We start from the raw sequence: 25,336 nt of genomic DNA, 5'->3' as shown, positions 1-25,336 counted from the left end.
GAATACAAGCGAGTCCTCTCTGGCGGGAGGCTCCTAGCTTCGCTCTATTTCTCCATTTCCTTTTTCTAGTCCCAAAATATTTCTCCTTAAATAAATAAAATGAAATCATGAAAATCCAGTTGATTTGTGATTCCTGCTCTGGGAGGGGGGCAGACAGCAGGAAAGCAAGGCTGATTGAGGAATGGGCACTGGTTGCCCCCAAACAGGGACTTAGTGCTTTGTCTCTTTTTTTTTTCCTTGATGTCAGGACTGGGAAGGGGAAACACAAATGGGAAAAAGAGTGGGCGAGAAGAGGGAGACGAAATCCGAAATCATTGCAGGCTTTGATTTTTAGAAAGGCATTTGTGAAAGTCCACCATTCCTTTATGGGCAAAGGACCCCAGCAACAAGCTACAAACATGTTCCTGATTTCTATTTACAAGTGTCCCTAGGCGTTGTGGTTGGTTGCGGGGGGCCAGCCATCCCCTTCAATGCCCAGCCCCTCCCCACTTAGGACCCCAAGTCCACCAGGCTGGAGGTGAGGGGACCAAGCAGAGAGTCCTGGAGTTGATGCTGGTGAGCCTGCAGGCCGTGGCTGGGCTGCGAGGCCGCCAGGCCCGGGAGAGAATAGTTTGAGCTCCTGGCGTGGCCCACGTTGCCCTGCAGGAGAAGGACCGAGTTCTGGTCTGGGCTTTGGGGAGGTGAGAATTCCTCTTCGGAGCTGGACATGAGCGGCTTGCCCCCTTCCAGAGGAGAGAGTTGATTCTGCTTGTTGGAGGAGGAGTTACTGTTTTCTGTGTTCTCCCTAAGAAAGACAGCACAACACCATATGGTTAAAAAAAAAAAGTGTGAGTTGGAGGGAGGGGTGTTGAAGGAAAGGGCCATTGTGCAATCTGTCACCAACCCAAATGGAAGGGCCCTGCCCCCATCCCGCCCCCCCACACACATCCCCCAGAGTCACAGGGGAGGTGAGGAGCAGGGTCCCTGTCACTCTCAGATCTCAGAAAGCCGGATGCACTGGCTTTTTCTTTGAAACAAACAAGATGTTTCTAGTATTCGTACTGAAATCCGTACCAACTAGCAGCGTGTTCTGGACTTAAGCTGTGAAATCATCCAACAAATGGTTGTTGGTGATGAGGAAATGGCTGGGGGACAAACACTGCGTCCAGGGCAGACATGTTTAGGGTAAGTCAAGTCAACTGCCCAGTTCCCATCCGAGGAGTTAGTTCAACGTGCAGGTCCCCTGCCTCCCCACACCCCCCACCCCCGCAACAGCCCCCGCCGCCCCAGCCAGTGGTTTTGCAGTCCTGGGAAGCAGTGCCCAGCGCGGCCCAGTGACCTTAGTCTACACAACGAGCTCGGCCAGTCTCTCGGGTTTCATCCGGGAGTGGGCCCCGGGCCTGGCTCTCAGGGCGCCGTTCGGGAACTAAATGCCAACTGGCACTACAGCAATCCCAGTGGCTTAACCTCCAGCCCACCGCAACCCCTGTCAAACTCCCCTCCAACATTCAACCCAGCCCAGTCCATCCCGGCCGAAAAGCGAGCTGCTCGGCGCTAGGGCGCGCGCCGGGCTTTTGGTCAGCAGCTCCCCTCTCGGCTTCCGCCTTCCGAGCGCCCGCGAGACCTCCACATCCCCAGCGCCCGCCTGGCTCCCCCTTCCCCCAGCCCGCAGTGTCGCTCGCGTGCTCTGTCTCCTAGCTGAACATCTACAATCTCCCCGTGGTTTTCTATCCACAGGGGGGAAGAGGAAGCGAGATCTTCGGCTCCAGACTTGGAAGCGAACAAAGGAAACCCTATCCGGCCCCTGCGCTTAGGTTTCCCCCAAACTCCTCGGCTTCGCGGAACACTCTCCGCTCTGCCTCCCCCAGCTCGGTCGGAAACTACGGCGCACGGATGGAACCGGGCCAGGTGGTTGAAGGTGTTGGCTCAGGAGTGGCAGAAACGCTGCCTTCCGAGTTGCAGGACTAGCGGTGTCCGCGCCTGGGGACCCTTCGGCCACCCCCAAGCAGTGGCGCGGACCACTCGGTGGACCGGCAGCGACGCAGGGCTAGGGGCAACTCTTTCTGGCCTGGGTCTGGCGCGGGTGGGGTGGCGATAAATGCCTCTTCAACTCTCTGTTAAGCCCCCTTTACTGAGTATTTATTGTAAAGACGCCTCCCTTTGTCCGGAATCAAGCAGGCGATTCCCAACCCCGAAGACTAACAGGCGTGGCCAGCAGAGAACCCGGGGGGCAAGGGCGCAGAGCTGGCGATTCAACGTGGCTTCACGCCTCTGGGGAGCAAGAGGCAAGGACTTTGCCAGGCGCAGTCCCCACCGCTCCGCGTCCAGTGCCATCGACTCTCCTCCTCGCCGTTTGCCTAGAACCTCGCTGGCTTTTTCGTCTGCTCCCCTCCGTGGTCAGCTAGGGGAGATCTAGCACCAGCTCTTACCAAAACACCCACGACCCAGAGACGCCCACACGCGGGGGGACTCAAAGGAAATGAGGCCACGTCCCCGGCAAGCACCCCTTAGAGTTCATGAACTTTTCGCTGTGCAGCCGCGGAGGCCCGGGCGCCTCCCCGCGGACACGCTCTGGCAGGCGGAGAACACTCAGTGGCAGGGTGCCTGCGGGGCTGAGGAGGGGCGCAGGGGTTAGGGAGAGCGCCCGGGGTGGCCCGAGCGGCGGGCGGCGCGCCGCGTACCTTTCCTTGGCCTCGGCGGCCCGGTCTCTCTGCCTCCGGTTCTTAAACCAGTTGCTGACCTGGGTGGTGGTGAGGCCGGTGGCCTCGGCCAGCTCCCGCTTTTCACGAGGCGAGGGGTAGGGGTTGTGCGCGTACCACTCCCGCAGCACGCCCCGCGACTTCTCCTTGAAGCAGTAGCTGGTCTCCTCGCCGTCCCAGATGGTGCGGGGCAGCGGGAATTTTCGGCGCACACGGTACTTGCCCACGGCGCCCAGGGGCCGGCCGCGCAGTTTCTCGGCCTCCACGTAGTGCGCCTTCAGCCACAGCTGCTGTAGCTTGGGATGGTTGTGAGGCGAGAACTGGTGGCTCTCCAGGATCTTGTAGAGCTCGCGAAAGTTGCCGCGGTGAAAGGCGACCACCGCCTTGGCCTTGAGCACGCTCTCGTTCTTGTGCAGGTGATCGCAGGCGGGCAGCGACCACAGGAACCTGCCCAGGCGCTCCAGGTTCCCTCCTTGCTGCAGAACCTCGCACACGCACGCCACTTGCTCCTGCGTGAAGCCGAAAGACGGTAGCATCGACATGGCTGAGGCCTGCCGGGGCGCACGGCCCGGGCGGCACGCGGCGGGCAACGGGGAAGGAAAGGCGGGGGGTGGGGGCGGCGGCCGCCGGGACAGGGGCGCGGCTGCTCTTAAACCCCCCTCCCTGGGCGTGGAAGAGAGAGCGAGGCAGAACTGGAGGGGGGTGGGCGACCGGGGAAGCGCGCTGCTCTCCGAGTGGCCGGCGCCCTCGGCAGCCTCTCGGGCCTCGCAGGCTCCGGCCTCCCGCCCGGTGGATGCTGCTCGGTGCCGGGGAAGTTGGTTTCTGTTCTCCCCGCAGCGGCCTTAAAGCGCGCAGCGTCCCCGGCACGCTGATTGGCTGTGGCCGGCGCCTATCCGGGGCTGGCCTGCCCGCGCGCCGCCCGGCCGGGCAGCCTGGCCGCACCGCCCCGCGCCCGCCCGCGGAGGGCGAGGCGGCCGAGCGGGGAGGGCGGAAAGGGGAAGGGGGGGAGCGGGTAAAGTGGCGGGGTGGGGGGAGGCCAACAGCCAAGCGGGGAAGGTGAGAGGCGAGGTGGGGTCAGTGGGAGGGAACTGCACCGAGGGGGTGGGGGAACAGGCCTCCGAGGCGTCGCCGCGCGGCCACGCGGGTCCCCTGTCCGTGTCATCTCAGGGGAGCCCCGCGCGTCTCTGCGCGAATCAGTGACTCGGAGCGTTCCCATTACCCTTCTCTCTCTCTCCCTGCCCGCTCCTGCCGTGGTGCCTTGCAGACTTGCCCTTTCCCCTCGAGCTCATATTTAATTACCTTAATGTTGGAATGAATAAATAATGGGTTGATGAATGGTGAATAGGACGCGATCAATAATACAGGAGCAGCCCCAGGCTCTAGGCTGCTGCAGGAATGACTTTTCTCGGGGTTCGAGGCAGCTCCTGGAGTCCTCTCCCTCCCCTTCCTTCCCCCACCAGCTTCCACCAGCCCGAAGCCTCCAAAGGGCGCTAGAGAACTCCCAGCAGGACCGCGTTCCCACGTCCTCCGAGGGCCCACCGGCATTTTTGACTAGAAGAGCGAGTTAGAAGTTGGTTGCTGACACTGATGGGTTGCTGACTTCGATGGTTCCTTACGTCCTGCGTATCAAGCCAGGTGGCTTCTGAACTCGGTTTCTCTGTGCCATTGTTTTTTCCTCTGCCACTTCTGCCACTGAGGAAAGCCAAGAAGCTTTGGTGGCCATTTGCAAAAAAAAAAAAAAAAAAAAAAAAAGCTTTGGGAACCTCGTGCGAAAGGCACTTGGATGGAGGGTGTAAATTAAATAAAACTGTGCCCGCTCCAATAACCGTGGGTTGTAACATAATCCTTTGCCCTGCTCTGGGAGCGACACTGCCCTCAAATGGCGGACGAAAGTGGCTCCAAGAAAGTTAGATTGTGTATGTGCTTGTGCGTGTGTGTGTGTGTGTGTGTGTGTGTATTGCAAGGGGCCAGAGATGTTCTGCAATTCCAGCCCCATCAACTGTTGTTTTGTTGCCCGTGTGCAGAATGCCCAGTAAAACTGCACGCCCTGATGAAGCTGTAATTATCTTAAGCTCCATTTGCACACCTTGTTCCAAAGCAATTATTAAAAAGATTTTGAAAACAATTAGCCTCTCTAAACAAAGATAACGTATTGTCAGTAGCTGAGACTGGCAGGAGATAAGAACAATGCCTAGAGATAAGGCAAGGCAAATGGTGGAAGGGTAGTAACTTTATGACTATACTTATCTCTGATTAGATAAGTTCAAAACAGAATTTTAAGCACACTTCAAAAATGCTTCTGATTGAAATGTGCCCTCTTAGGGGATGGAGAAGGGCAAACACCAGGGCTCTTTAAACTTACCTGTCCTCTTTAAAATGTGTAAGCCCAAGAGCCCAGCAGGAACTTCTAGCCTAGTGAGAGGTAATCCCAGAGAGCTGGATGAGGGCTTCCCCTTGTATAATTTATATGGCTTTAAAACAATGCACTCCACCCAATGCACCCAGCATTTTAAAACTCGCACAGGGTTCCCACCTCTGTGGGCACTGCCTCTGGGGAGATTCAGATAGATTAGAGGCTGCTGTTCTGCAGAGTGCTCCCAGCTGAGCTCCCACGCTGCTTTCTGCATCCTTCAAAATCTGCAGTATCCCATGCAATTAGACCTTGCAAGTAGATGCTGGTATTTTCATTACATTTGGGCTTTTATTTTTATTGCATTTAGTGGGCGTGTATCATTTCAAAAGAACCCCTGCCACATGGTCCGCTCAATGACTGACTTTCAAAACTAGACGACAGGCACAGACGTCCGAGGCCAAGTGTCTGTTCCTTTTCCCTTGCTGTCTTATTTTAGGGCTTATGATGTTTTCAGCTGAAGCCTTAAGAGCTGCAGTGTCTTGCCAGAAGGAACACGTCTGCTTGAAGCAGTCTTTCCTCCTTACTGACAGGGCAGCTGTGTGAGGACCAGAAGGGAGACTGAAAGCTGGTTCTGAAAACCGGTGACTACCCTAAAGTCTGGTGCTAGTGCGCAAAATTCTACTGGGGGGAGGGAGTGGCGGCGGGAGAAGGGGGAAGCTAAAAGCAGGACTAAGCCCCTGGAAAGACAAACAGTGTGTTGAGTGTGGAGTGTGTTTGTAACGAACAATTTTGTATAAGGAAATGAGGCATAGCTTGGACAAATAAAGGCAGGTATAAATTTTACAGGGAATGACAGAGAGCAGGGAAGTGGCAATTAGACTCCGACGTGACCACCCGTTTTCGTGCTTCCTCTAGAGCGCCCTCCTCCCCAACTGATTTTCTTCCTCCTTTGGAAGAAAAGGCACCAGGAGATACTGGACGGCGGCAGGGCGCTGCGTCTGCTTGCACCAGGACAGACGGGAGCGTCGGAGGTGCGAAGGCCGACACTCCAGCCCGCCAGGCCCTTTTTTGCTGTTGATTGCGGCAGGGCGCGTTGACTGGAATGGAAGAAGAGCTCTGCGCCTTGTTCCAAGGATCCTACCTGCTATTTCGATCCCTTGGTCAGGAGAACCAATTGTTACAAATGTTAATTATTGGCTCGGATATATAAGGTTTCCCAAAATGGAACCTTTCACTGAAAACCACTAAAAGAGGTAAAATGACATGAATTTACAAACCACACAAACCAAATGATCCATTTTAAATCGCGCACAGAAAGGTTGGAGTTGTTCTGGTAACATAAAACCTTCGCTGTCAATGCAAATCAGGAGAAAAACAGAGACGCATCGGAAATTTAAAGGGAACGAACAGCTTCGGGCCGAGCTGCTACCGCCCTGGCCGCAAAGCGGTTCAGAGAGTTGCGCGCCTGGCCCGGGGCACCCGAATCCAGGGTTTCGGTACCTCTACGCCTCCTGCGCGCAGATACCAGGCGGGTACACTTCATACCCGACCAACCTAGGAACTGCTGGGGTTGCTCGACCAGCTGGACGAAAGGCCTGGGCTCAGAAACCTCTAGCTGGGACCCACTTGCTTCGCTCGTGCCTCGAAGCTGAGCTGCTTTGGGGCCAATAGCCCTTATTTCTTCGTCTTCAAGGGCGAATGCGGGGGAATCCCATTTTACCTACAGATGTGTGGAAGGGAAGGGCAACCGGAGGCGTTCCTTTATTAACAAATTGGTGTCGTCGTTCTGGGACAGTGCGGAGATCGCCCTGGTCCTGGCTGCAGCGACCACGCTCCGCTGTTTTGCCTACGCCTTGTCGGAAACTCCGACGCCCTGAAACCCCCGGAACCCTCTCGCGAGCAGATCCCCACCTGCCTTCGAGGGGACGCAGCTGCCCGCCGAGGTCTGAATGGGACCAGGGCTCTAGCAGGGCGATCCGCAGGCCCGGGGGAGAGAAACCCAAAACCAGTCCATTAGTAAATGAGTTTTGTGTTGTCAAGGTTCTTTCCCATCCACTCGCTGGTCTGAAAAATAGATCACGTTTCGTTATCTGGAGTGGGGATCTGCAAGGCGACACCGGATCGGCGCGGCCCCCGCCTCCCGCGCTCCGCGCCGGCCTCCTCGGCTCATTTCTGAACAATGAGGATTTGTATGCTGCCTCAATGCGTGTATGGACGCGTGGGTGGAGGGTGGGCGTTTTCTCCCTGACGCGGGATGCGTGTGAGCTGCGCCTCCTGCTTTTCCGGCTCGAAAATGCCCACGGGAGACGACCGCCGCCCGCGCGCCCCAGAACAAACAAAGCAGGGCTGGTCACCTGGTCCCCACAGCCCAGAGCGGCTCCTGATCTTGCGATCTCAGCCTGGGAAGGGAGGCAGACGGACCGACAAACCGACGAGGCGCAGCGCGTGGAAAGGGGGGTGTGCGTACCCCTTGCGGGGGCAGCTGGAGCTGGGGTGCGGGCGCTCTGGGCAGCTAGGCTACCTCCTCCTCGCGTCCCCACGACTGATTTCTGTCCCCGTGAGTCCATCCATTTCCATCCTCTTCATCGGAAGCTCGTCTTGTAGGTGAACCTGTTCTTTGCTGCTCATTATTATATCTCCCTTTGCCTTCTTTCTGCTCATGCTCATCTTCTCTCTCTCTCTCTCTCTTTTTCTCTCTCTCTCTCTCTCTTTCTCTCTCTCTCTCTCTCTCCCACCCTGCCCCAGTAATTTTCACCTAGCCGTGGCGCACCGTGCAGAGAGCCTCGAGTGGACGCCAGGTGGAACCTCATCAAGGGTGGAGGAGCAGTGGCGCCTGGGGAGAGGAGGGTTAGGCGGGTTGCCCACCTGGCAGAGGTGGGAGAGCTGACTTCTGCTGCTTTCTGAGAGGGCCCAGACACTGGGGTCTCACCCGCGGCCACGTCAGAGCCCGAAGATCCGGCTCACGGTCCGTCGCCAAGGCTTTGGGGAGTCCAGAATTGGTTGGTAACAATTCAGCGCGCGCTCTCTCTCTCTTTCTATAGCCTTCTCTCGCCTTCTCTTTCTATAGCCTCAAGACAAGTTGACAAAATGAAATTCTCTAAAAGCGCTTATCTTCCACTGAATTTCTAATCCACTTTTTTTTTCTCCGTTCAGCTAATGTACATCCTGAATACCACATCTGTCTAAGCTAAGAAGAATTTCCTTTTGGGCCGTGAAAGCCTGCAGCCCCTCCTGTTCAGAGGAAAGTGCTAGTGATGGTAATGCAGGGTGACACTAAATAAACAGTTAGGGTGCACTGCAAAGATGGAGTTAATTATCCAGTGAGCTGCCTTTCAGCCTAGACCATCAGGGGCTGATTTGTTTTGGCTCTTAGTCCAGAGAAAGAGACAAACGGCTCTCTTCTCCGCATCTCTTCATATCTGAAACAAAACAAAAAACAAGAACTACCACCCAGGTGTCGCCGCTTCCATCAAAATTTGGTTTATCATTCTCCTTTAGACTCAGCACTCAGACCTTCGGAAGAGTGATCCTGGTGCACTCCCCGGAGAGAAAAATCTGGATGTTTGTAGCCTAAAATCTACTAATTGTAAGGAAAGCAGACATCCAGTGTCCCCCCTCTCCCACTTCCTCGGGATTCTTTTAATAAAATAATAAAACTATGCGCTTGTAAAAGCTAAGCATGTTCGAGATTTTACTCCCTCTGCTACCCCGCCCCCCATCAGACTGAAATGTTGGGTGCAATTAGATTTATTGTTTGCGGGATTCACTGGCTATCCGGTTTCCTCAGGTAAGCCCGCACTTACATATAAATCCCAGAAACCTAAAACTTCTCCTCTCCCCTTTGCTCTCACCACCCCCATTCTGATATTAATAATCCCCGTCTGCCCCTCTTTCCGGGTCATTACGGTACTGCTGGTCTCTAATCAATCCTAATGCGATGGCAATTGGAGTCCCTGATGACTGCGGCTCGGGTTTCTTGTAATGGCTCTACCACATTTTCCTGGACCTCCTCCTTTAACCTGAGATGCCAGGGGGACGAGTCCCTTCTCGGCTGCTGATTACTTCAAGATGTGGGGGCTGGAGACGGAGCAGAAAGAGAAAGACACGCAGATCGTGGCCGCCACCGCGGGCAGGCGTCTGGGGCGCACAGGCGTCTCCAAGCGGGGCGCCGGCACCCGAACGCCTCCTTCCACTCTGATTTCCTCTCCCACTTTCCAGGCCCAAACTCACCCTGGCGAACCGAGAAGCCAATTCTTAAAGCAGATCTCTCTCTCTCGATCGATCTCTCTCTCTCTCTCTCTCTCTCTCTCTCTCTCTTCTTGGAGAGGCCTAGAGGTTTCTGGAGGTTTCTGGGCCTCTCTGGTTCTCGTGGGTTCCCGCCTGGCAGCGGCTGCCGGCCCAGGCCTGCGGGAGTGACAGCTGCTCCCCACGTCTCAGGGTCGGCTCCTCCTCAGTGCTTCCTCCCTGGGCTTTCCTCCTCCCGGATTTTAGTGTCCCACACACTGGATTCTCCCACTCCCCTGGGGCGTCGCTGCCAGACTCCCCAAGCCCACCTGTCCCTTAGCCCACCAACTCGCCAGCTAGGCCTGGTAGAGTCAGGGATCCCTTACATTCCCGGGACTCCATAACCTCGGAATCCAAGGGCCGACACTTCGTTCCCGCTGATCAGGAGAGGGGTACAGGCTGGAAACCCGGCCTGGGCCTCCCTCTCTGCCAGCCGGCAGCTGCTCCCCCGCCTCGCCTGGCGCCCCGGCCGAGTGGCCGTCAGCACTTTCCCGGGGTTTGCACTCTTCCATTTCTCAGCCCAAAGCCATTTGGTGTAACCCGAACCCAGGATAATTGCCGCGTCTCTGCCGCGATACTTTAAAAAAAAAAAAAAAAAAAACACAATGCTTCTGAATCGCAGAAGAAACAGGCGCTGCAGACAACCTCGGGCAACACTGAGCTGCCCAGCTGGTCCACTAGGTCGGGCACCAAGGTGGTCGCGGCTCTGTGGCTGCCGCCTGCAAGCCCTGCACCAGGGCCGGCTCCAGACGAAGTTCCCTAGGTTCTTGGGCGCCGGTGCCACGCGCGTGTCCCCGGACGGCTGCACCTCCGCTCTGTGTGAAATCAGTGCGCCCTCCCACCCGAGCGCACGGTTTGGTTTCTAAAATGGATCCAGGTTTTCGCAGAGCTCCACGGGCTCCGTGTCCAGATGAGGTCTCACGGCCTTGAACAACGGGAAAAAGTGTTTGCGATGGGGGGCTGGGAAGACGCCCATTTCCCCGCTTGAGGGCTTGGATTCTGCAGCAAGGTTGCCCACCCCATGGCAGCGTTGGGCAAAGCCCTTCTGGGAGCTAGCTGGCAGGTGCTGCCAGGAAGCTGGTGGAGCGAAGTAGGACGAATTTAGGACTTGCAAGAAGGCCGTAAACTCTTTCCTTGTTCCTTCACTTGAGTTCACCGGTGCCCTCCACTCACCCACCCACACGCCCGCCTCCCATCACCCGCCCCGGGTGCAGGTCCGGGTCCACGTTTCGTGAGCGCGCCCAGGGATGCGCGAGATGCAGCTCTGTCAGGAGCGCGCTCAGTCAAGCCGCCCGGCACCTCGCGCGCCCCGCCACAGCGCCTTAGGGCCCCGCAGCGCTCAGCCTCCCGGCAGCCCGCACTAACCCTGTCCCCGGAACCGCGCGAGAGCTCCGGGGCGCCAGGACTGCTCCGTCCCAGGTGTGCAGGCAGAGGCCGCGCGCTCTGGCCCCACGGTCGGAAGGGCTCGGGCTCAGGCAGGCCTCGGGCGCCTCAGATCTCCCAGGCTGGTTCCCCAGGCGACATAAGGGGCAGAGGGCTTGGGGGCGCGAGGCAGGAGGGGCTGGAGCGGAGGAGGGCGGGCGCCGGGACGTGGGGAGGTCAGCGCTGCAGGCTGGGTGCGGGGCCGGAGGCGGGCGCGGCCGGAGGAGAGAGGGCGCTGTCTTCCTGGCAAAGGAGCCCTCGCCTGGCCGGTAGGAACCGAAATACCAAGAAACAAACACACCAGAAAAGCTGCCCGGCCGAACCCAGAGGTGTGGAGCGCGCGGCGGAAAGGGGCCCTCGGTTAGCCCGCGCCTCGTGGCCTCCGACTGGAACCGCGGAAGGACGTCGCTTGGCCTCTGAAGTTTTCTCCGCAGTCGCCTTTCTTGGGGAGGGGGCCTCCTGCCTTCCTTCGCTTTCGCCCCCTCCCCAAACTGGATAAGATCAGAGACGCTTGGCTGGTCAGTAAGGTACCCCCCAACTCCTATCTTCAGCCAGAACCCGGCGGGTGGCTTGGCGGCGCCTGGCACGGGCGTGGCGAACCGCTCCGCGACCCGGAGGCCGGAAAGCGTGTTCTGATTGCCCCACACCCACACCTCACGGAAACCGAATATAGATCAATTCGGGAGACACTGCCCTCCCTGCATCCGAAAACCACACGGCCCTTTGTCCTGTGCTTTTGCTTTTCGGAGAACAAAACAAACCTTCAAAACCAGAAAGAAGGGTGCCCAGACTCCCTTCCTTCCTATCTGGAGAGGTCCCCGTGCACAGCAGGGACGCGGTGCAGGGCCCTCCAGGCGAGGCACCGGTCCCCGCCTCCCTGGTCTGCTGCGGAGCGCGGCCAGCTCCAGTCTGCACCGGTTTGCCGGGAAAAGCCCGGACGCAGCCCGAGTGGCCGCGCGGCCCCGCCCCCGGCGTCCGAGCCGCTTCCCCGGAGTGACTGGGTGGGCTGCAGCCGGCCGGCCTCCACCCGCGGACGCACGCTGTAGGGAGCGCCGAGTGGGGAGGGGGAACGTCTGTTTCTAGTCATCCGATTTTCTAATTTCTTTGATCAGCCTAAATATTTTCTTGGCAAACGGAAATTGACCATGCCACGAATATGATAACAACCTGCTGGGGGGCGGGGGAAGCGATTTGGTTTCCAAGCACCGGGAAGAAAGGGCGACTGGCTGCTGGGAACGTCTGACGGATTCCAGCATTTAGGGGACTTCTCACAGGCGCTACAGCCATCCTGTGAGATCCCTTTCTCCCCAGACACCAGAGGTCTTCGCAAACTTACTGGGAAACGTATGTTATGATTAAAAAAAAAAAAAACCTGTATGCATGGATTTAAAATGAGCTTCTAATTTTGCTTTCCACGAGCTTTATGAGGACCCTGGTGGAGCTGTTTCCCTTTCTCTCCGTCTCTCAGATGAACACACACCTGGTCTTCTAGTCTTTGATACTCTATTTAAAAACACAATTTCCATAGGAGCCTTTAGACAGTTTCCCTTTAAACAGATGAAAGGCAGGCTAACTACAATGTTCTCTTAATCCCTTTGCCTTCTGAGTCAAAATAAATATTTTCTTCTACTTGTGATTTGCATCCTGCCATTTGGCTGTGGCCGTGAGCAAATCGACTGGTAATAAAAGTGTTTGGGGGGGGGGGGACTCCGTATGAAGTGCAGCTCTCTTGGAATCAAGGGAGGGGGAGGGGAGAGCCTTGCTTTGCTGGCAGAGTTGGCGGATTTCTGGGAGAAAAAAAAGCGGCATGAAAGGGACCTTTCACCTCTCATTAGTGATGCCATCAGTGTTGAGGCAGAGTGGGGCTGAGGTCATGTTACATATGGCACACAGTCTGCTCAGCACTTGAGACGTCAGCTTTGAAATTTTAGAGAGGGGGAAAGGTCATCTTTAATAAGCTAAAGTCTGGGGCTCCGCTTGCCCTTGCAGCTAGCTGGGTGGGTGTCCATATGCTTCAAGCCCGCTGTGGGCTTTTTTTTTTCTGCTGCTGCTGCTGCTTTTAAAATTTGCAGTTTCAAGTTGATTTTTGTTTCACATCGTCATTGGGATTGTAATGTTTTCGGCTGTGAATATTTCAAAAGGTCTTTTCATTTTTATAGCAGCTCTGTCATCTTTCCTTCTCTTCTCCTGCAGCCGTAAAGCTGTCTGTTCTGAGTGATAGCTTTCTCCATCTCGCTTCCCAGGAGGAATGAAATGTAACTGTGCGTCTGCGTACATGAAGCCAGACCCGGGATGCTAGGGTTACCCCTCCGGGCACATAGAGTAGACTCTTATACACTGCATAATTTACTGAGCCTTCAAAACATGACAACTTCCCTGTTATGTGAAATCTCTCGTTTCTGACAACTTCCTGGGTCCTACAGAAATTTTCCATGCCAGTTACTGACATTTCACATTTTACTTTTTCCATGTGGAAGAGACTTTCAGATCAGAATGTACAGGTGCCTCTCTAAGGTTTGAAATGAAGGCTGACAGACAGGATAATGGCAGATAGCTACAGCAATGGAGGGCAAAGTGCTAATATCCCACTTCCTTTCCAGAAAATATTAGGGCGTATTTGTGGATGTTTAATTCTCAAATTTGTTCAACAACTGTAGTCACTATACTCAAGCAAATGGACCACTCCCAGATCTTCTTGAAGGCGTATATTAATACTTTTCTTTGTTGTAACTCTGCAAGGAATGTTTCAGTAGTGATTTGCTACTTCCGAAGCTCAGAAAGTCTGTTCCACATGGACCCACTGTCCAAGACGAGTGGTCTCAGCGCACTGTTGCATACATTGCCTCGTGTCTGCTAATGCTTTTCCTCTGGGTATATATTCTAGGTTCCAATTCTTTTTTTCTGGTTTGTTCTTCTAAAAAGTCTATATATTTTGAACTTCTAAGCTTTTAAAATAAGGCAAAGGTGTATGGCAATCAACTTCAAATAAGAGTACCCACTGGTGTTTACAAGTTCTTTTTCCACTTAGCGAATTGAAAACACTGAAACAATCTTGAAATATCCTCATGAGACAACTTGACGTTGCTCCTGACAAAATACTCTAATGATTGTGACATGCACAATGGTGCTGATTTTACTTTGTGTCTTATCATAGTCTCAAACATTTTTTTTAAATATTTAGTTATTTTTATTGGAAAGGCGGATATACAGAGAGGAGGAGAGACAGAGCAGAGAAGGAAGATCATCCATCCGATGATTCACTCCCCAAGTGAGTGCAATGGCTGGTGCTGCACCGATCCGATGCCGGGAACCAGGAACCTCTTCCGGGTCTCCCACGGGGGTGCAGGGTCCCAACGCTTTGGGCCATCCTCGACTGCTTTCCCAGGCCACAAGCAGGGAGCTGGATGGGAAGTGGAGCTGCCGGGATTTAGAACTGGCGCCCATATGGGATCCCGGGGTGCTCAAGGCGAGGATTTTAGCCACTAGACCACACCGCCGGGCCCAGTCTCAAACATTTTTAATTTTGAATGGGCAGGATTTGACCATAGTTTGTATACAATAGCAACTGAACCTCTAGATGGGCCGAGTAGGTTCCCAACCAAGAATGACATTAAATAAATAATTTATTCCTAATCACTTGGTTGCATTAGGGTTTGCTGCTAATGAGCTAGTGGACTTTGTGATATTTTAGCTGGCCCAAAGCACTTGAGGCTTTGATGACCCAAATGCTTTGGTTAGTTCAATCAATCCAGTCAATAGAATGTGAAGATAAAAAACGCTCGCAGTAGTCTTAGGAGTGTGTGTGTGTCTGGAAGGAAAACAATGTTGCCTTTTTCATTTTTGATTAAATGCTAACATACTCGTGGAAAACTTAAGAAAAGATTGTGTCACTCTAATAAGCATGGGAAAAAAAAGAAGTGAAATCCTTCAAGCAGCAGATTCATCAGTGTTAGGTTGAAAACTCATTAAGGAACGATAATCATTCTTTTTAACATTTTGCAAGTCTGATCTCATCTGTCTTTTTTTTAACATTAGGAGGGCATTATCCTTGTTGCAAAGGGTGATTACTCTTGTTAAAAAACCATGGCAGGGCCCGATTAGTGGCTAAAGTCCTCGCCTTGCATGTGCCAGGATGCCATATGGGCGCCAGTCCTAATCCCGGCGGCCCCGCTTCCCACCCTACTCCCTGCTTGTGGCCTGGGAAAGCAGTTGAGGACAGCCCAAGGCCTTGGAACCCCACACCTGCGTGGGAGATCTGGCCGAGGCTTTTGGTTCCTGGCTTCAGATCGGCTCAGCTCCTGCCATTGTGCTCACTTGGGGAGTCAATCAGCAGATGGAAGATCTCCATCTCTGTATATCTGACTTTGTAATAAAACTAAATAAATCTTTTTCAAAAAATAAAAAATACATGACTCTCTTAAAAAAGAAAGCATGACAGAGGTTGTATAATTTGCCCATGGTGAATTCTTTTTTTTTTCTTTCTTTTTAAGATTTATTTATTTTTATTGGAAAGTCAGATATACAGAAAGGAGCAGAAATCTTCCATCCTCTGGTTCACTCACCAAGTGACCACCACAGCCAGAGCTGCGCCAATCCAAAGCCAGGAGACAGGAACCTCTTCCAGGTCCTCGGCTGCTTTCCCAGGCCTCAAGCAGGGAGCTGGATGGGAAGCCGGGTCACTGGGACACGAACCGGGGCCCGTATGGGATCACGGTGTATGCAAGGCAAGGGCCTTAGCCGCAAGGCTACCGTGCCAGGCCCAACTTGTACTTTCAATGCATATGATTCTTTGGCTTAATGAAGAGAAGAAATACTAAACATTCTAGAAAATTGAGTATTTTGTTCTTCCTTAGGACAGTACTTTACACTCTCCGAGTGTGCCGTTGGCCTGAAGCACCTGCAAAAATGATGCTTACTGGGCCTTAATCCTAGAATTTCTGCTTCCTTGGACTTACAGTGGAACCCTAGAATTGGCATTTAAACATCTATCCCAGGTGACTTGAGGCAGCTAACCTGTGATTGAACAACAACCGAAAATTTACCTCTGTATGCAGAAGGTTTTATCAACAGAAACAAAGCTGAGACTTTGGATTTTAAACTAGCCAAAATTCATATCTTCTTATAGCATTTTGGAAAGGACTTTTAGATTTTTGGCAAGGGAGCAAATCTTTCAGTTTCGGAAGAATTTTGTAGAGACTGAAATATTTGGAGCCAGTAATTAGCTAGGAAACCATTTGTCTTTTTGAGCTGATTGCTCTAGCTGAATGACTAAGTAGGAAATGAGCAGACCAAATCAACAAGAAAGAAAAATCTCTGGGGAAATTCTAGGTCAGGCTGGTGTTGTGGGGTAACAGGTACAGCTACCTGTGATGCTGGCATCCTATATCAGCTCCAGTTCCTGTCCAGGCTGCTCCACTTCCAATTCAGCTCCCCACTAATAGGAGGGGGAAACTCTGGAGCATGGCCCAAAGGTTTAGACTCCTGCTACTCATATGGGAGATGTGAAGGTAACTCCTGGCTCCTGACCTCTGGCTCCTGACCCCTGGCTCCTGACCCCTGGCTCCTGACCACTAGCTCCTGGCTCCTGACCACTGACTCCTGACCCCTGGCTCCTGGCTCCTGACCACTGGCTCCTGGCCCTGACTCCTGCCGCCTGCCTCCTGACTCCTGGCCATGGACTGGCCTAGCCCAGGCTAATGTGGTCACAGCAGATGGAAGATCTCTGTTTCTCCACCCTTCTCTCTATACTTTGACTTTCAAATAGATAATTAAATAAATCTTAAAAAAAAAAAAAAACAAGGAAAGAAAAAATCCAAGCGTGAATCATACCTCATTTTATTGGAAAGACAGAGTCGCAGAGGAAAAGACCTCCTATTCTCTGGCAGAAGCCAGGGACTCCATTTGAATCTCCCACGTAGATGACAAGGAGCCAAGTCCTTGCGTCATCATCTGAGATCTCCCGGCATGCAGATCAGCAGGAAACCGGCGGAGAAGCAGAGCCGCTGGCCTTGAATGAGGCACTCCAACATGAGATGTGCTGTGATTTTATCCACAGAACCTTAGCTCTGCCCTAGAAAACCATTTTTCATGTCATTACTCCTAGCACTGCTCGAATACTTGCGTATTGGAGAACACTCTACCTTATAGCTGTCTCACATAGTTCAAGGCTCAGCCAAGCAAGAAAGCTGTGCACGTTGGTAGTGGAGACCCATGGCATCCATGAACCTGTACAAGCCAGAACGTGAGAGCGATGTGGCCAAGTAGAAAGTTGGAGCAACCTGCACTAGCTAAACTGCTTTCTCAAGTTTCCATTTTAGACATCTCTGTTGTTTGCCCACTGCCTAGGAGGCTGCTGGAGTTCACTATAGGAAAAGTAAATATTGTCATTTCAAATAAAGAACTGTTTATTATATAACAGCACAGAGGCTGCCTTCTATTTTTGAGGCTCTGCTAAGTGAATTGGGGACAGTAGCCAAAGCAACCACCCAGGAGATGATGTTTTCCAACAGCTCCGGTCTGGAAAGCTGAACCAGGTTCCTGTTTGTAAAGTGGCGGTCACATTGTTCTTTCCAAGGAATGTTGTCTGGCTTCCATTGGGATTGGGTAAATGAGGGTGCCATTTGCACGGCAGTGTTGTTGAGCTTTTTGGCTCCTGCAGATCTGCCAATTTGCCAATGGGATTTAACCTGGATTTTTCGCAATGAAAAAGAAGAAATTCCATTACCTATTTCCATCCAAAACAGAGAGTCCAGAATTTGGATAGGCTCAGAACTGGAGGGTCGGGGGTAGTATTTTTACTGATCTCTCCGTATCAGTTTTGATCAGGTGCTCATCTTTGCTCTGCAACTAACATTTAAACAGTAGTTTAAACAAATGATAGTGAAAAGAAACTTAGATGCGTGGTGACCCAGATGGAAGAATGCTATCACACAAAAAAGTTTCAGAAAGTTCAAAAAAAGAAAAACTACATTTTGAGACCATTTTCTGTGAACTGTTTCGAAGTTCTGTCGGACTTTGAAATCCTTTTATGATTTTTAAAATATATTTATTTATTTTTATTGGAAAGGAAGATTTACAGAGAGAAGAAGAGACAAAGAGAAAGATACTCCATCTACTGGTTCACTCTTCAAGTGGCCACAACAGTTGAAGCTGAGCCAACCCAAAGCCAGGAGTCCTGGGCATGCAAGGCGACGACTTTACCACTAGGCTACTGCACCAGGCCTTATGATTTTTTTAAATGCTTTTTAGATTTGACCCTCATTGGTGACATGGATGAGAAGGAACAATATTATTGAGTTCTTCAATAAAGTTCTTTGAAAGGCAGTTACAAAGGGAAACAGTAAGAGACAGAGAAATCTTTCATCTGTTTCCCAGATGTTCACAACAGCTGAATACGGGCTAAGATGAAAATTCTCCCAGGTCTCTCACATGGGTGCTTGGGTCCAAGTCCTTGGCCCATCTTCCACTGCTTTCCCAGGTGCATTAACAGGGAACCAGATCAGACATGGAAAAGCTGGAATTTGAACAAGTGTCCAAATGGTGTGCTGATACAACAGGTGGCACTTAACTCACTACACCACAGCACTGGCCTCTGTTGACTCCAGTTTTAGAACAAACAGAGTAGGCAAACGGCTAGATGTGAGGGTCAGAATCCAGAGCTCACCCATCTTGAGTTACACAGAGTGTAGTCTCATTTCTAAAAGGTCCATTGTGTAGATACGTTTCAGGTTTTTTGATGAGTATATGATGTTTCATGGAAATTATTTCATTTATCCATTTTTCATTGATAGACATGTCTTTCCTCATCCTTTTTCTTATGGGAACAATAGTTCTATTACTATCTTTTCACATAGATCTCTGGTATTTCTATGGACATTTTGTTCGGACAAACTGCTAACAGTTAAACTGATGGATCAGAGGACATTTATTAAGATGTTGATGCACGGGCTTGGCATGGTGGCCTGGTGGCTAAATCCTTACCCTACATGTGCTGGGCTCCCGTATGGACACCGGTTCATGACCCAGCTGCTCCCTTTCCATCTAACTCCTTGGAAAAGCAATTGAGGATGGCCCAAAGCCTTGGGACTTTACATCTGCATGGGAGACTCGGAAGAAACTGTGGTGGCCACTTGGGGAGTGAACCAGCGGACAGAAGATCTTCCTCTCTGTCTCTCCTTCTCTCTGTAGATCTGCTTTTCCAATGAAAATAACCAAGTCTTATTAAAAAATGATGTTGATATTACTAGATTGCACTAATATATGTCATTTTGCATTTTCGTTAACATGATATAAGCCAGTTTGGGGATGGGGGCTGGTATTGTGGGGTAGTAGGCTAACCTGTGGCACTAACATCCCATATGGGTGCTGGTTTGAGTTCTGGCCAACTCCAGTAGAAGCTTCCGATCCAGTAGAAGCTGTTTTCCCTGCACCCACAGGGCAGACCTGGGTGAAGTCCTGCTGCTGGCTTTGGTCTGGTCCAGTCCCAGCTGTTCCAACCACCTGTGAAATGAAGCAGCAGATGGAAGATCTCTCTCTCTCTCTCTCTCTCTCTCTCTCTCTGAATGTGTGTGTCCCTCTCTGTACCTCTTCCAAATAAATACATCCTAAAAAATATTTTAAATAATACAAGATTTTTTTCCCCAAATATTTAACTGTGCAAAAATGCCTGGAGAGTGTATAATCTGGGAGTCGGAGTGGCCTAGAAGGGAAATAGTAGTCTTCTCCCTCTTGGGTTACCACTTCCACTGGAGGGCATGAAAACCAGAACAGGGGCTGGGGTGGCTGGACAGAAAGGAACCCAGCAGCATGTATGTGGGCTGCATAGTCGAGCTGGTTAGATGGAACAAAGCTTTAATACCCATTGACATGTACGCGAGCTGAATGGTGTGTGGGACAGACTGGACTACTGCTACACATACTGGCAAACCAGGGCAGGGGGCGGGCCTGGTGGGGGTTATTGTGGGTCACTCCAACTAGGCTGCAGCTCCCACTGGTTTATGCGAGGGCCGAGTGTGTGCTGGGCAGAACCAGGCTGGACTGCAACACCCATTGGTTCCAGCGGAAGTCGGGGCTGAAAACAGTACCAACCCAGCAATTGCAACCACCAGCTGATCAGAGAGATGAACTGTGCCTGGCCCTGTGCTTGCTAGTACATACAAGAATCTGGTCTGGGAACATCTCAAAGTTTCTTTGGGGATCTCCTCAATCGAACTACTGGACTCAGAACCCTAGCCAAGAAAAGACAGAAGACAGAACAAGTCAATCAACCACCTCAGCTATATGTTGGCAGCGAAATACTGGGCAAATGGAGACTCTATGATGGACTATGTCAATCAGTGGATTCTCCAACGACCTCATCATGCTTGGAGCGGTGAGAGTGGCAGCAATTCATAACTGTTGAACTATCAAAACCACTTGAGCAAGACCCTCAGAGCATGCCCCACATCCGGGACCTGGGGTGGGTGGGAGACTGGGTGGGGTTTCTCCCTTAAAATCCCCTTTTACCCCAGATACATGAAGGAAACAATGTGGAAATAACAGTCTTACCCACTTTCCTGTAGCCCTTGAACCTTTTTGCCCTAATTAACTATATAAAGAATGTCAAAAATATAAGAAGAAGAAATATTTTAAGGAAAAAAAATGCCTATTCTTGCAAATTTAATTGGGGAAATCTGGAAAATGTTTAATTCCGTTTCCAGTAAGATTTACTTATTTTTATTTAAAAGGCAGACTTACAGAAAGAAGAGAGATGTCTTTCATCTACTGGATAACTCACAAGACTCAGATCACAAGAACTGAACCAATTGAAGCCAGGAGCCAGGAGCTTCTTATCCGTTTCCCATGTGAGGGCAGGGGCCCACGGCCTTGGGCCATCCTCTGCTGCTCTCCCAAGGTAAAAGCAGGGAGTCAGATCAGAAGTAGAGCAGCTGGGACTAGAACCATCACCTACATGGGGTGCTGGAACAGTTTAACGTTTTAAATTATGTTTGAAGAAGTTATAGTGAGATAGGAAAGTACACAAAATGTAAAGAACACAGTTCAATGACTTCTTACTTGTGTGTACCTCTTAATATCACCAATGGGAGAAACACAGCATTTCTAGCACCTCCAAGTTCTCTCTCACCGCTTCACCTAGAGGGTTAACCACTGTTCTAACATCTGTCCACGTCAGTTCGTTGTGCCTGTTCTTGAAGTTCAGTATAAATGAAACCAAACAATTTCATGATGTCTTCTTCTACTCGGTCTGATAACTGTGGGCCTCATCCTAGCAGTTGTGTATATTAGTAATTCATCCCTTTTTTTACTACTGTATATATTCCATCATGACTATGTGGCAGATTAGTTCTTGATCTTCCTGTTGAGGACATTTAAATTATTTCTACTTTTTGACTGTGATGAGGAAAGCTGCTAGGAGCAGAAGAGTATGTCTTCATTTTGGATATACATACACACATCTCTTGGTCATACACTGGAGGGACAAAGTCTGGACCAATACAAGTGATCAAACAGGTAAAATGTACTCAGTATGCCAGCCAACCGAGCTTCTTTCCTTACGGGGTCCCCAGTGCTATGGCTGCCAAGGGCAAGCTCCTACCAGTAGGGTCCCTAACCTCATGTTGTTTCAAAACTGGGCAGGTATGCAGCTTGCATGTGAATGAGGCCCCGCACAGAGCTCAAGTTCCCTGGCTAACAGGAGGTCCACCCCTCAAAGAAACGAAGTTTTCCCAAGTTTCATTGGGAGAACTGGAGGGTTTGGTAGCTGAGAAGTAGCCCATCCCAGATGACTGTGAGGTCAGCTGTATCCTCAGATGTGGTCCTCTGGACAAGTGGTGGGCCCTGCATGCCACAGTGCTGTTTGTTTCCTGCTTAGGCCAGCCAGTGAACCCTGCTTCTCGTGCAACAACAACAACAAGCTCAATATCACAATATTGATTATCGGGGAAATTCAACATCAATACCACAATCAGATACTACCACAAACCTGTTAGAATGGCTAGGGTTCGAGTCCTGGTTCCTTCACTCTGATCCGTCCTCCTGGCAATGCATCCCAGGAGATAGCAGAGAATGACTCAGGTGCTTGGAACACTGCACTCATGTGGGAAACTTGGGACATGCATGAGAATACCTGAAAAACAGTGGGGGCTGGCATTGTGGCTTTTAAGGCAAAACCGCTGCTGCAGGACTGGCACCCTATATGGGCACTGATTTGATCCTGGCTGCTCTGCTTCAGATCCAGCTCCTTGGGCCTAGCAGCTAAAGTCCTCGCCTTGAAAGCCCCAGGATCCCATATGGGCACCGGTTCTAATCCCGGCAGCTCCACTTCCCATCCAGCTCCCTACTTGTGACCTGGGAAAGCAGTTGAGGATGGCCCAAAGGCTGCACCAACATGGGAGACTCAGAAAAGGCTCCTGGTTCCTGACTTCAATCTGGCCAACCCTGGCCAACCCTGGCCATTTGAGAGTGAACAAGCAGATGAAAATTTCTCTCTCTCTCTCTCTCTCTCTCTCTCTTTTACTCTCTCCCTTTCAAATAAAAAGGCAGAGTTTCAAATCTTAAAAAGAAAAAAAAATGGTGGAGGGGCCAGCATTGCGGGTTAATCCACACACTATGATGCTGATGTCCCGTATGAGCACCAGTTCGCATCCTGGCTGCTCCATTTCCAGTCCAATTTCCTGTTAAGGCACTTGGAAAAGTAGCAGATGATAGAAGCACTTGGGCTCCTGCCACTCCTATGGGAGACCTGCATCTGGTTTTGGCCTGCCCCAGTCACTATGAATAAACTAGAAGATGGGTGATTTCTCTCACACTTTGCCTTTCTTCTTCCTTTTTAAAGATTGTTTGTTCTTAGAAAGGCAGATCAGATTTACCTAGAGAAAGATAGAAAGATCCTCATTCTTTCCCCAAAGTCTGCAACAAGTAGAGCTAAGTAGATCTGAAGCCAGGAACCAGAAGTTTCTTCCAGGTCTCCCGCTTGGGTGCAGCGTCCCAAGGCTTTGGGCCATCCTCTACTGCTTTCCCAGGCCACAAGCAAGAAGCTGGATGGGAAGTGGAGCAGTTGGGGCACAAACCAGAGCACATATGGGATCCTGGCACTTGCAAAGTGAGAATTTAACCACTAACCATTGAACTGGGCCGCATTCTGCCTTTCAAATAAACAAAGGGATCCTTTAAACAAAATGTGCAAACTGGAATTAAGAGCATAGTATTTTTGTGCAAAAAAAATTGAGACTCATACATATGAGCAGTCTTAAAAAAGTTCATGAAAGGACTCCACTTGATAGCCTAGCGGTTCGAGTCCTTGCCTTGAACACACCGGGATCCCAAATGGATGCCGGTTCTAATCCCGGAGGCTCCACTTCCAACCCAGCTCACTGCTTCTGGCCTGGGAAAGCAGTCGAGGAAGGCCCAAAGCTTTGCGACCCTACATCCGCGTGGGAGACCCAGAAGAGGCCCCTGGCTTCGAAACGGCTCAGCTCCAGCCATCGTGGCCGCTTGGGGAGTGAATCATTGGACGGAAGATCTTCCTCTCTGTCCCTCTCCCCTCTGTATACCTGACTTTCCAATAAAAATAAATAAATAATTTCATAAATAAATAAATAAATAAATAAATAAATAAAATCAAAACATAAGCAAACAAACAAAAGAAGAAATCGTGTCATTTATGCATTCATGGCAGCATGGACAAGCCTGGGAAGCACTAGGCTAAGTGAAATTAGCTAGAGACAGAAACCCAAACACTGTATGGTCTCACTGATTGTAGAATCTCCAGGGTTTGAATGCACACATAAAGAAGAATGTGGTTGCCAGGAGCTGCGGTAGGGTGAGGAGTAAAGCGGATGGAGAGAAGAGAAAAATGGTCCAAGAAAAAAGTTTTCATTAGACAGAATGAAGGAACTCCCAAGATCTGTTCTACAGCATGTTGACTAGAGGTATTAATGATATATACGGGGCACGGCGTGATCGCATAGTGGCTAAAGTCCTCGCCTTGAACGCACTGGATCCCATATGGGCACTGGTTCTAATCCCAGCTGCCCCACTTCCCATTCAGCGCCCTGCCTGAGGCCCGGGAAAGCAGTCGAGGACGGTCCAGAGCCTTGGGACCCTGCACCTGCATGGGAGACCTGGAAGAAGCTCCAAGCTCCTGGCTGTAGATCGGCTCAGCTCTGGCAGTTGTGGCCATTTGGGGAGTGAACCAGCGGATGGAAGATCTTCCTCTCTATATATCTGCCTTTCCAATAAAAATAAATAAATAAATAAATTGAGTTTCCAAGAAAAATAAATAAATCTTTAAAAAATAAAAATAAATGTAATACTAAAAAATGCAAGAAACCAGATGGTAAATGTTCTTGTCAGTCATTCACATAGGAAGTGATCATGTCAAGGTCATTGTAATGTTAACTACCTTGATTGGCATGATCAAAACATCACAAGTGCAGTGTAGTAGACTGGTGGCTAAAGTTCTCACCTTGCATGTGCCAGGATCCCAAATGGACGCCAGTTTGTATCCCAGCAGCTCCACTTCCCATCCAGCTTCTTGATTGTGGCCTGGGAAAGCAGTTGAGGATGGCCCAAAAGCCTTGGGACCCTGCACCCCCATGTGGGAAACCCAGAGGAGGCTTGAGGCTCCTGACTCCTGGCTCCTGATTTTGAATCAGCTGAGCTCTGGCTGTTACACCTACTTTGGGGAGTGAACCAGCTGATAGAATCTCTCTCTCTCTCTGTAAGTCTGACTTTCCAATAAGAATAAAATAAATCTTTTTTAAAAATCACATATACTCTGTAAGTATATATAATTTTGCTTTGTCAGATGTACCTTAATAAAGCCAGAAAATGTTTGCTGAGTTATAGAATAGGTGTTGTGGCCTGACCTGGTCTTACCCACCCCCAATTCCAGCTGACACTGGTGAGAGTTTTAGCTTTGCCCAGCCCAGCAGGCACCCAGTCCAGTTGCAGCCATAATGTGCACTGGCATGTGTCGCAACCATACTTGGCCTGACCCACATTTGTTCTGGTGCTTGGATTCGCCAGAGATGATGTGAACTGGTTCAGTCTAGTCTGCCCCGACGTGCACCAAATGTATGCCACTGGGTACCTTTACCTGGTCTGGTCTGGGCTGCTCTCTATCGTGGTTCTTGCGCTAACCTGCAGGGACTGTATCCTGACAGAGGAGTTTCCCAAGCTCCTCCATCATAACCTCTCCCAATGCCAGATCTCACGCGCATACCGGTGGATCAATGAGCCAGCCCTACTAGTCCAGCTCCTGGACTAAGTCCACCTCCTGGCAGTAACAGTGGCCTTTCCTTACTGGCCTTCAACCCATTCTGGTTCCTACTGTTGGATGTTTCAGCCCAGCCAAGGCTCTCCCATACCCAGACACAGCTCACACATGGCTCAGTAGGGGCAGAGACCTAGCCTAGTCCGTCCTACATCTACCCTAGTTTTCATGAGCACCAGATGGTGCTGGAGTCTAGCCTGGATCAGTGCGCCCAACCCCAGTTCACACTGTGCCAAGGGAGACTGCAGCCATGTCCAGACTAGAACGCAATCCCCACTTTGGCCACCGCACTCACCAGTGGGAACCCCAACCCAGTTGCAGTCT

General features: G+C 51.1%; 1 protein-coding gene across 1 annotated transcript; it reads right to left on the bottom strand.

The window, feature by feature from the left end:
• Positions 1-263: 263 nt before the first annotated feature.
• On the bottom strand, positions 264-3,229 carry LOC101524754 (homeobox protein SIX1). Its single transcript, XM_004597634.2, has 2 exons — positions 2,661-3,229; positions 264-784 (listed from the first exon to the last, which is right to left on the bottom strand). The coding sequence occupies exons 1-2, from the start codon at positions 3,218-3,220 to the stop codon at positions 490-492; spliced, it is 855 nt and encodes a 284-aa protein (XP_004597691.1). The 5' UTR covers positions 3,221-3,229; the 3' UTR covers positions 264-489.
• Positions 3,230-25,336: the final 22,107 nt, after the last annotated feature.

Source organism: Ochotona princeps, chromosome 26 (assembly GCF_030435755.1).
Source record: "Ochotona princeps isolate mOchPri1 chromosome 26, mOchPri1.hap1, whole genome shotgun sequence".
NCBI classification, from domain to species: Eukaryota; Metazoa; Chordata; class Mammalia; order Lagomorpha; family Ochotonidae; genus Ochotona; species Ochotona princeps.
This window is presented reverse-complemented; position numbering and strand designations above follow the sequence as displayed.